Source organism: Limulus polyphemus, unplaced genomic scaffold (genome assembly GCF_000517525.1).
Source record: "Limulus polyphemus unplaced genomic scaffold, Limulus_polyphemus-2.1.2 Scaffold3, whole genome shotgun sequence".
NCBI lineage: Eukaryota > Metazoa > Arthropoda > Merostomata > Xiphosura > Limulidae > Limulus > Limulus polyphemus.
Genome location: NW_013665613.1, coordinates 241,897 through 254,505, shown reverse-complemented (window position 1 = coordinate 254,505; position 12,609 = coordinate 241,897). Strand labels below are relative to the sequence as shown.

Genomic DNA, 12,609 nt, shown 5'->3' with positions numbered 1-12,609 from the left:
TCAGTTTTCAAAGGTTAAAACTTATTACTGTATCAATGTTGTTTTTTTGGCATTTGGTAGAATCAACACGGCACGACCAGATGAATACTTAAATCGTATATCACTGTTCAATAATATAATAATATATAGATAGATAGATATAATATTATAATATTTGAAATAGCTTATAAAGCATAGATATTTTGCAGTTACTTTTAAAATTGATAACATTAATATTATAATAATATCTTATTTACATAAATATAATATAGCAATATTTTTATTTGGTGTTAGTCCATTAATATTTTCACTTCTTGTAATTATGGTTTAAAATGCTGTAGAGATTTGCCTGGCTGCTGTATATTAATATCAGTCATGGCGTGATTCATAATGATTTTTATTGTTTTTATCAATATCTAATTTTTCTTTTATAAAGCATAAAGTTGAAATATTAAATTAACTTTTTGAAAAAATATCATTACTAATTATCTGTCCTATTCACCTTATTTATTTTTACGTAATACTACTGATAATATTGTTTTGAAAAGCCTTAATACTTGAAATACAAAATTATTTAATTATTATCCGGAAAGTTACAGTGGGTCATCGGTAATTGTACGGACTTGCAGTGCTCGGATCCGGGGCTCGATTCCTATTGATAGACACAGCGCGGACAGCCCATTGTGTATCTGGGCTATAGCAAACAAACAAAACATTTACTAGAAGTTTCTTGTGAAGACATTATCAACCTTTGCAAGGAATTCGATTAGATTCTTTTATTTTTTATTTGTTTGTGTAGCAATCAGACAGCTGACATTATAGTCTGATAAACACAAAACTCTAATACAATTTTCCGTTCATTTGATAGGCACCTGATGATCGTACGATATCTCTATACGCAGAAGTAGGCTTAGGTAGAATTTTCATTAATAACAGGTTTGTATAGAGGATTTCCCCAAATACTTGGATGTTATTGAAATTTCAAGTAATCACAATAACCTAGATTATATTCCGAATTGAACGTTTTTGTAGGTAAAATTAAGCTATTATAGATTAATTTCACCATTAGGTTATTTGGCAGTACACCCAGAAAGACTTTACAATAGTCTCATGCTGGTAATTGTTGAAACATTGTGAATGATTTAATGATGCACTGACTGACAGGATATTTCAATAATTCGAAACTTTAAACAACTAATGTGTCCCGTAATCACAGGCATGTTTCAAGACAATTTAAGCACAAAAAAGGTAATCTCTATGTAGGCCATGCTTGGTTAGCAGGTGGATCAGTTTGTAAAATGAATTTCTAATGGGAAAGCTACTGGAAGGTTTCTTTATTGGTGTCAGCTTTTCGATATACTTTTGGGATTTCTCACTGGAAAAACAACACAAGTCATGTGTACAAGTATTCGTGGTATTCCATATGAAGACAAACTGGTCAAGACGCCAGATGCAATTTTTATGGATTCCTGTGCGATCAAACTATTGAAACTGGCACTGAATCACCCTCGTTCTCGTACTGTTTGTACTATTATGGAAAGCACAGAGGGAAGAGTGGTGTGCTCTTTATGACGGAGCCTTTTGCCCTGAAAATTACGTCGTAGAAACATTGTCAAGGTGTGCGGTCGTCTGAGCATGACTTGACGTGGCTATATGGACTGTAACGATGTGTTGAGGCTCCAAAATGTTTTAATATAACGTACTCAACCCCTGTAAAACGTTTTTGAATAGTGTTTAGTAGCTTCTGAAAAAGGATTTGTTTGTTTGTTTGTTTAAAGTTAAGCACAAAACTATACAATGGGCTATCTGTGCTCTGCCCACCACGGGTATCGAAACCCGGTTTCTAGCGTTGTATGTCCGCAGACATACCGCTATTGCCACTGGGAGTCTTAAAAAAAGAAATGCATAATTTGTTTTACATGGTGATGCATACACGTGTACAGCGTTTAAAGATAAATCTAAATTTCGTTTTACTTGTTTAATCATCTTGTTCAAGAATTACTTTCATCTGTCTATCTGACCCAATCATATTCTTGTCACTTACTTTATTGTCGAGAAACAAAAGCAGTTTTAAAACCATCATCTTAGCAAGCTATTCATGAGAGAAAATCAAATATCTACCCAGTCGGAAAATTTGCTTTCTATGTTTATAATTCACTGCCTTCTAAGCTAAGTGGGAAATTTACGTTTTTTACCTAGATAATTACTGTTCCTGCCAAACTGTGGGCAGAACTTTGCTTTATAACAAATAAAATAAGATTTTTTGCCTAATGATAATATATATATATATATCTGTATCGTTGCACCAGTTACTGAACAATTCTTTTCGAAAATTCGGCGCTTGATTCTTGTGACTGACTTTTAACTGAAAAGATGGAATTATTTGAATAAAGAATTTTGTGTCAGAAAATGTAGTGTTCTTCTTCCAATAAAGTGAAGAAAGTAACCATTTTTTAAATGTGGTATTCTCTGGTATACATATCACCTTCAGGCAATAATAGTAACCGCTCTAACTAGAAGTATATCGGATAGAATTAGTAATATAGAGTTAATATGAATTTCTAATCTGACTGGGTTAAAGAAGAGAGGCTGCCCAGTTGAAGACTTAAAATTTTATTCGCTTTTGTATAGCACGATACAGTGTACAGAACTCCTTTACGTGCAGATCGAGTGCACTGGACACAACCACAATACCTCTGTCTGATTGGAGGAATCTCTATAAAATCTCTGCCCTGACTGGAAAAAACATCTCACTATATACGTATCCTAATTAACACTAATTTAAAGGAAACGAAACACCTACTATATTTTACACACAACATGGCTGCATTTTTGCTAAGAAAGTGGCCAGGTAACCAAACGAAACAACATGATATTTTGCTTTTCAATCTTGAGAAATATACACAAAATGTTTACACTATTCTAAATTATACCTCGGGTACCAGCTATATATAGTCTAGACAGAGCTTACGAATTACTGATATATCTACGTGATTAAAAACACTTATCTATCGCCTTATTTGCATTTATCTAGGCAAGGCTACCACTATTTGTTCTATTGATAAACATATTAACCCTACGATTACCGATGGGATTCCATGGTTTTTTTTAAACGCGTTTCACTAAAATATGTTTGCGCCAATGTGCTTGTGAGTGCATGAATTTTGTTTGGTTATAGGTTCTCTAAAAAATATGAATCACACACACACACAATTAAACAAAATATCATCAATACTGCATTTATTCCCATAGATTACTGAAGGTGATACGTTAGATGGACTACACCGGCATTGAATTGTATAAAAAACGTATTCGGTCATTTGAGGGTTAATGACACATCTAAAAATACACACTAGACACAAACCACAATTTTTAAATAGGAAGAAGGTTTCAGTTGAATCCTAAATTCTGACTGATTAAGAACGAATCAAAGTACAATTTAAACTGTATAGAAATTGTATATGGAGCTTGATATATGGAAGATATGTTTTCTCTGATTGATCCAAAACTAATTTGGAAAGCCATTTGGGATTGTAATAAAAGCTAGTAGTAGATGTTCTAAGGTGGAGAAGTCTGAACTTCTCAAATAATGTGTCAATATATTAACATTAAAAAGTTGTTTTAGGATACATTATAGTTGGATGCATCTTATTCTGCCATACTGAGGCCAAAATCTTGGTGAAGTCTTTGCATTCTGGAGTTGTGTTATTTGTTATTAAGAAAGGATAAAAAATATACATTATTTGTTTTTGTTTATTTAAAATATATTACGTTATCTAATTCATATTTATCTCCAGAAAATAAAGTTGTTTTTATAGTATTGTAATTAAACATGCATAAGTGTTTGTAGCCTAAATGCCTAAAACGTCATATTTTTTGGGGGCAGTAGAATGCTTTTGTTTGGTATTTTTAATCATAGTTGTACCACTTATTTCTTTCCACCCTTTATGTATTACTACGCTGAACCTGTGAGGTATTAAATAATATTAAAACAAGAATCATGTAGGAAAATAAAATTAACTTTCTAAATTTGACAAACATTTTCTAAAACTTAATTTACAGAAAAACTTTACTTACTAAGTCGGAGTTATAAGTAATATCCTTTGTTCGGTAGTCTCTCAAGACTTGGCAATTCCTGGAAAATAAAGTACTATAATGCTGATAATCAAGTCTGCAATTAGTTTTTCAAAATCATTTTGAATTTAAACGTAATCTTCCACCTATTTTTTAACACCTCAGTCTTAAAACCAGTAAATTTTACTTTTATACTTGTTTGTTTTATTGTTGAGCGCAATGCTACACAATGAGCTATCTTCGCTGTGGATGCAACTTCAAAGTTGTTGTTGTTTTGTTTTATTAATCAAAATATCCTGTAAAACGGATTCTTTATAAGCCTCAGGCAATAAAAATGTTTTAATTATTTTACATTTTATTACATTTACTGTTTTATTGTGTATCAAGGCTCCTCAGTTTTTATATACCACCCTGACCGAAACAAATGGAATTTTTATACTACTATGATGGAGCCACGTAGTAGCATATCTTCACAGGAGAGTTTACGTGTTTGGTAAGTAATTTAATTTTACAGCATAATTATTAGTACTCCTTATAGAAACTTTTATTCGTTATAGATATATATATATGTGATGAAGTGTCAATTAAGTTATTTATTATTACTTCAATTATTACATATTATTTTATGTTTAAGTTATTTACTTATTATAGTAAGAAGACAGCTTAAATTGAATAAAATACTCTCCGTTCGAATCTCTTCCACCAAATACGAAAATTCTTTCATCCATAACTGTCACGTTATGGTGCGCTCGAGCATATCGCATGTCCGCTCTTTTTCTCCACTGTTTGGTCTGAACTGTCAATTGAAACGTGGTCGCTGTTGCTTGCATCTTGCCTTTTCTACAGTGTAACGGATTGTAGCCACCTAGTGTCATTTGAAGATATTTATTAGTAAAAATGCAACACAAATAAAGCTAGAAATTTGACTTATCAATGCATTTCTTACAAAAATGTAAGCTGAATTTAAAAGAAAGCTGGATAGATTCATTGATTTATGCATCCTACCAAACGCGTTATTAGTTTAATTCAATCTTATTGTACCAACAAAAAGAAAGAAGGCTACCTTTTTAACATGACAGTTAGACAGTAAAATCAGTTACACTTGTAACTAAAATCTATCTTTATAATTTACATGAAATCGGGTTTCATTTGATTAAGATAGAAAAAGAACAGAAAATATTGAAATTCTGGCTGTCACTAGGCTAGGTTTTTGGTTTGAATTTCGTCCCTAATTTAGCAGTTTAAATCTAGAGAGAAAGTATCTAGTCATCACCACCCACCGCTACTCTTTTATCAACGAATAGTGGGATTGATCGTAATATTATAACGCTCACACGGCTGAAAGGGTGGGAAGAGGATTCGGACCATCGACCTAACCACCTGGCCATGCCAGTGCATACAAGTGTAAAATGACTTGCGATGGCAATAAGAAAATAATGGAAATCCAAAATACGTATAATGCTATACAAAAGATACTGTTAAAAATGTTATTAATGAAAAATCTGAAAACACATTTTTTATTTATAACTGCACATAAATGGACTAAGAATGTGAAAAGCTTTTCGCAAAAAATTTTGTTAGACAAGTTACCCTCTGGTTTCTTTTCTTTATTAGTTGTCACGCCACCAATTACGTATATGATTCCTTCATTGTTTGCAATAGCACTTCCCATCATTGGTTCTGGTATTGATGCTAGAGTAGTCCATTGATCCATTTCAGGTTCATACATCTCCACTGCAGCTAAGATTCTGTAAGCAAACTGTACGGTTGGTTTCAAAATGACCCCTTTAAAGTTTCGTGTCTTCTTAATAATAAACTGATAGTGTAGTTTGTAAGAAACTTTTATGTTAGTGGAAATTATCAGACAGACACAGATATCATACTTATGGGTAACTTACTTGTCACGTTCGACCCATTGAATAACAAGTAAGTTTCCAAGCAGACCATCCTTTTTACTTTTTCAAATGAATTAATATAAGTTATATAAAAGAATTAAGTAAATATTGATTTTTCTACTATAACTGCGCTAGTTAAGTATCATTTTGATAGAATTTATTTAACTGTAAATTTCAACTGTTGATGCTAAAAATAAAGGCAACATATATAAAATGGCTTTTATTATTAAGTTGTGGAATATTAAAACAAAATATTATCACTCTTTTCTTAGATGGTATCGAAAACCTTCATTAAGTTCTCCTCGCGCTTTTTCTGCGGCCACAACGCAAAATAAAAAAATTTGGATTTGGGGCGGTGCTAATCTGTCAGAAGAAGGACTTCTTTCAAGCATTGATTCTATAGATGTCTTAGACCCAAAGAAAGGGACATTAGAACATCATATGAACTTTGAGTTAGCGAAACATTGTCATGCAGTTGCTAAAACTGGTAAGACTATTTAGATACCATTAAGGTATTGTGAGCAAAACCTAATTTTGTTTTATCAGTGTACGCAAAAAGTTAACTGTAAGAGCAAATGAATTATTTGTTTTTATAAATGCTTTTGTAAGCAAAAATGTTCATTGTAAGTTGTTCGTATTATATAGTTTGAAATCAGTGGATACATAAATATAAAAACTCTTCTCTCTTTCCTAGGAGCTCATGTTTTCATAGTTGGAGGTATGAGTAGTGTAGAGGCTTCAGCAATAGCAGAGACTGAAATGTATGATAGGAAGAGGAATATTATACAACGATGTTCTCTCTTGCCTGTAGCCTTAACTGGAATTGCTGTAGCTGCTATACCAGCCGATACTGGTGGTGAATATTATGAAGTCCCTACGTCTACACCATCGTCAAAAGCAAAGAAGTTTTTCAGGATTTTTTTTTAAACAAAGATTTCCCCAGAAATGAAGATGCCCAATTTTAAAATCTTTATATGATTTTTTTTTGTATATGATGTAGAGTAATTAAACAATAATATAAATTTATGTTCCTTCAACTTGAGCTAATTCACCTCGAAACTGGAAATATCACTTCTAAGGACTTAAGTTGATAATCTGAAAATTTTGTCTTCTGTTGTAATTTGTCCAAGCTAAAGGTTACAATTCTATAGATTGAATAACATTAATCAATTTTTCAAGATTATTGATCAAAACCAGATTTTCGGTCAAATATGCAGATGTTTGGCTTATTCGATTTTAATGCATTTTTAGTAAACTAAAAACACTCTTATACAAATAAAATAAATTTTACTGTACTAAAATCCAACTATTAATACCAAAGTTACAATGAATTACCAGTTGTTCATGATTTTTCGTCAAAGCTTCAACCTTCCTCTTTAAAATGGAATTTCTTAGAAAGGACATATGGTGCACTAGGTTTCATTACTATTGCAAGTTGTTCTAGGGACCACAAATAATTACTGGCCTACTGTTTGCGACATTTGTATGTGTATTGCTTGTGTTCCGTAATTATTCCTATTACAGTATAAAGACAAAGGGGCAGACTTAGATACCATCAATGCATACGAACACTTATTTATGTGTTGAACCTCGTACAATATTGCTGATATATATTTTCATCAGGTACAATAACTTTTATTGTATATTGCAACTATTACTTTCATTCTTGTATTTTTTTTTAGTTAATGCTAAGGATGGAATATTTGTAATCTAATTATTAATATTTGTTTATTTCCCAAAGGAGACGGAGAAACAATGCATTTAGCAGAAAGAAGTATTTAACTACATAGGTCAGAAAGTAGGTGTAAAAATAGAATGATACTTTGAATGTTGGTAATCCTCATCCATGAAGAGAAGCATTCCTAGGTTTGGATCCATCTGTCGAGGAATAGTATAAAAGTGTTTAAATCCCATTTGCTCCTCAGGATTGCGATACTGGTCTCTCACAGTGTGGAAAACAGAATCTGTGGTATCTGGGTCTGGAGGCCAAAACTACAATAAATCGAAATATATTACTGTCAAAGTGAGAAATAACTTAAATACAGAAAGAACAAAACAATTTTAAATTTGGGAATGATGACAAAATAGTTGAACACATATCGTTGTTTTTATCACTGTTTGATACCTTACACTGAAAATCCGCCTTTGATAGGTTCAAAGAAAGCCACGTTAAGTCAAAACTGAAATTTTACTCTCATGAAACTAGGTTCGCAAGAGTGCGGGTACTTCAAAATCCTTAATATGAACAAGGTATGAAAAAAAAAAGAGGTTTGCACTGTCGCATGCATAGAAATTAAGTGTTATTACTCAAAATGTAAGTATTTAATTTATTATAAAATATACTGCTTACCATATTTGTTTGAAGTTATCCACGGTTAGATAAACTGACCTATTATTTACATAGAAATGTGAAACAACAAAGTATTCTAATACCTTTACAATGTAGTAGCAAAACAACTAAATAAAAATGAAAACTTACTGGTATAGAGACTGGTACTAATTCTTTTGAAAGATCATCTTGATCTGGAGGTAATGGACGATAACCACTGATGTATGTTCGGATTCTTCCAGAAATTCTGTCATTGCCTTCTAGCATTGTCTGACATTTTGAAAATACAACAACAGCTTATTACCACACGTCTTTATAAGTTACTATAATATCAAACAGATGTTTTTTTTTTTCCACGCCACAGAGGTATCTTTATAAAATGTTCTCTTCATGGTGAATCGACTGAATTTAACTAATGTTCCGCATGGCCAGGTGGTTAGGGCACTTGACTCGCAATCTGTGGGTCGCAGGTTCGAATCCTTGTCCCACCAAACATGCTTGCCCCTTCAGCCGTGGGGGCATTATAATGTGACAGTCAATCCCACTATTCGTTGGTAAAAGAGTTGCCCAAGAGTTGGCGTGAGTGGTGATGACTAACTGCCTTCCCTCTAGTCTTACACTGCTAAATTAGGGACGGCTAGTGTAGCTTTGCGCAAAATTAAAAAAAAACAATTTAACTAGATTTCGCATCTTTGATTTTTGGTGCTGAATGTTTTGCTCACTTGTAGTTGATGAATATTATTTTTATTTAGTAGTTTTGTATTTATAGAAATATCTATTTCTAAAACATATGTAAACAAACGTCCATTAATGAGTAAACACATCTTTATAGAGTATTGTAACATCAAACAGATGTTTTTTTGGTTTTTTTTCCCTATTATATACTCTTTATAATGGTTTTTAAACTAAAATTTCAAATTCTGAACTGGAAAACATATGTCATTATGATAGCAAGTAAACACACAATAACGTGTAGAATAATATAAAATATAATAAAGTTTACATCCACTATTGTCGGTACAAGATGTTTATATGGAAACAAGTTTCGGTATTTTTACGTGTCTCCTTCAGTCCAACTTCTTGTTCTGACAATAGTGGATGTAAACTTTACCTGTCATTATCTTGAGATGCAATAACTGTAAAAATATCAATAGTATTACACTTCCAGAAGAATCGCCTTGCTGCATTCTTTTTGTTATGGATTTTTGTTCAATATATCTTCTCCATCGCCTTTGAACCTTCTTTGCAGCCTCGTTTCTTTCATGAATATCTGGCTGTTTTTTATATTTCTAGAAATAACAAAACAAACATAAAATAGTTATATATCAAATAGAGGAATGAAATGTTTTATGCTCTTTCTTGTGAATAAAAAAGATCAGACTTACTCCTCAACCGATACGTGTTTTTTGCTTAATGTTACGGACAGAACAAAATATCTTACAAGCCATGAAACGCCTGTATTATCAACTCTGCCATATACTTACATATATGATGTATCATTTCAGATATGTTTCCATAATTCTTACTAAGTATATTCTCAAATGTGCATGTCCCATATTTCTAACGAAACATGAAATACAAAACATATATCTTGATGTCTTGTTTCTAACTGATAAACTGCTTAAAATTTAAATGTTAAATAGGATTAGGGTGTATTCTCACATTTATCAAGACAAGTAGGTAATAATAATAAAACACTTATATACATTTTAAATATTTTACAGCTCATGTGGTTTATCTTATCAAAAGTAAATAGTTCTGGTTACCATTTGGGGCTTTTACACTTTACTATTTTATTTTATTATACTTAAAACACTACGTTAATGAATATGGACCCCCGCTGGTTACTCAGCAGTTAGACTGTGGACTTCTTATTGTGTGGCTTTGCGCTGAACAGCAAACAAGCAAATGAATCTGGATCTTTATATTATGTTTACTATTACTCCATAGTTTTATTTGCGGAAATAAACATTACTGTGTTATTGACATAAATATGAAAAAAAAATTAGTGATTTAAGATTTTTCTCTTCTTTTTGTGCACATTCCACTGTTCTTTGTTCGCACCATCACGTTAGGTCTAATTATTATATCAATTATAGTAATGTTTTTCACGCCTAATCTATGATACTTTCCCTCGAAGTTTTAAATTTGGAACAAAAATCTTAAAACTTACTTAATTTTAGCAAATGCTGTATAATGCCCCGTTTACTATAATGTTCTAATACTGTACCGTAACAAGCTTCGACCAAAAAGATTACAAAATTCCCACAAACCCTCGACTGTACATGGGTGCCGGCTTCCTAGACCACATTTAAGCACAAACAAATCAAATAGATAAAAGTCCTTGAGAGCTACATTGGAGGACTTGTCAGGCTGTGATGCCTATTTCTTCGACTATTTTTCTCATTAAAACACCTTTGATATCGAGATATGGCTTAAAGGTTGTAAACGTTTGGTCTGTGAACGATTGTAAAATTCAAAATCTTGTTTATTATCTTGTTAACGGTATCACAAAATGTACCTAGCTTCATTGCAATGGACTTTTTTATTGGAGAATTATTCACTTAGGAGATAACGACTTTGGTTCTGATTGGCTTGAATTGTTGCTGTCCTTAACGTTCTTTCAGGTGAATCTTTTCGCCTCTATGGAAAATATTGAAGTTTTCCTTCATCGAAAAGTTTTGTATGCAGTTTGACTGTATGCCATTTAATTTAACAGTCACACTGTACTTATATCCTTCCTCGTAGGAAGTTGTTTAATTTCTCAAATCATAATTCTAGCCTATCAGTATTGCTCATCGAGTGGTCGGGAATTTGCTTATAAAGGCACGATTCGCATCTGCGATGACTCGCCATTGTATTAACATTTGCAACTCGTTTCAATAAAGTGGAGTTATTCTTCCATGTTATATAAAAATGAGGAAATTTATTTGAATGAATAAAATAAGTTAGCGACACCTCGGTGTATTTCAGCCAATCAAATAATGTCATTGCATAGTAATATAATTTATCAGACTCCAGTATATTATTTTGAAACACTATAAAACATACCACTGACGTGGGTTTCGACCCTGGCTGTGGGGTGCTGCTTATAAATGTAGTAGTATGAATAATTTTACTTCATTGAAATATGAAACGACGAATTACAATTGTCTTGAGGAGTAGTTGCTGCATACGTCATGTTGAGAGGATGTGAATATTTATTCCAAAACTTGATTATTTCTTTATTTAGTCATCAGAAACACGGGTTTGTTTTGGATTTTATGGCATGCTATGTGTATGCGTTTAGTCATCTTTACTATTCATACATTCAGTCTGGATCGAATTTTGACACTTACCACCTCGGCATTCTCTATACGTTGGGAAGCAATTACATCTCAGACCAAAGTAGTCTGTTTTACTGTTACATCTAATGACATTCAATAAACATCGGGAGTAGGTAGCGTAACAATCTGTTTTGGATCACTTGATTATTGCACACAAACCATTCCCAGTCGATGAATTCATGTGTAGACATTTTCCTTCCTATTATCTAACTTTTGATATTACACACGCTTTAATATAATTTTTATCACTTTACCTGCCACCTTCACGAGGCATAATTTCTCAAATTTGGATCCTCCTTCTTTTGATGTAATTAATTGTCGGTTGGATTTGTTAATTATGAGATTGGTTGGTGGTTCGTCGTGTTGACCTCTTTTCTGTTGTTGGCACCCTAGTTTATCTAGTTTTTGTTATGGCAGGTCTTTTTTTTTTTTCTTTCTTGTTGTTGTTTAGGTTAATGTTGCGTTGTATGAGTCCGTAAATTTCTGGTTGAATGCAGCAGGCCAGTTGATGGACTACATTCATTTTTTGTTTTTGCAAGTTATTTTATTCTTTGTGTTTTGAGTTTAACATAGCTTTTAGCATGCCCCCCCAGTGGCACAGCGGTATGTCTGCGGACTTACAACGCTAGAAACCGGGTTTCGATACCCGTGGTGGGCAGAGCACAGATAGCCCTTGTGTAGCTTTGTGCATAATTAAAAAAACAAAAAAAAAACAAAACAAGCTTTTAGCAGTTTTTTTCTGTAGGTTATGGATAATGTTTGTACACTGATCAAGATTCTTGGGTACTTTTACTTTGTCAAACATAACTTTACTGACAAACATAACAACAACATTGTTTATAAAATACAATGCAACAACTTCCACGACTTCTGTATCGGAGAAACAAGCCGAAAAATGGAAACCAGATTCAATGAACACAGAAAAATACTTTTGGTTTACCTCGCCGACCACATTTTACCCAGAAAGTCACGTCTGAGAGACGATCCACTATGTCATATGGGCCTT

The 12,609-nt window shown here is 32.6% G+C and overlaps 2 protein-coding genes across 7 annotated transcripts in view; one reads left to right on the top strand and one right to left on the bottom strand.

Annotated features, from left to right (window-relative positions):
- The window catches only part of LOC106468416 (Down syndrome cell adhesion molecule-like protein Dscam2), a 247,618-nt gene that overhangs the window by 229,279 nt on the left and 5,730 nt on the right, over positions 1 to 12,609 (bottom strand). The window lies entirely within an intron of this gene.
- Positions 48 to 6,851, top strand: LOC106468298 (alpha-scruin; the record flags this gene model as incomplete). Its single annotated transcript, NM_001314151.1, is given in 5 exon segments — positions 48 to 95; positions 4,441 to 4,511; positions 4,513 to 4,548; positions 6,222 to 6,435; positions 6,643 to 6,851. Coding segments are annotated over 5 exon segments (578 nt in total), but the record flags the coding sequence as incomplete, so codon positions are not given.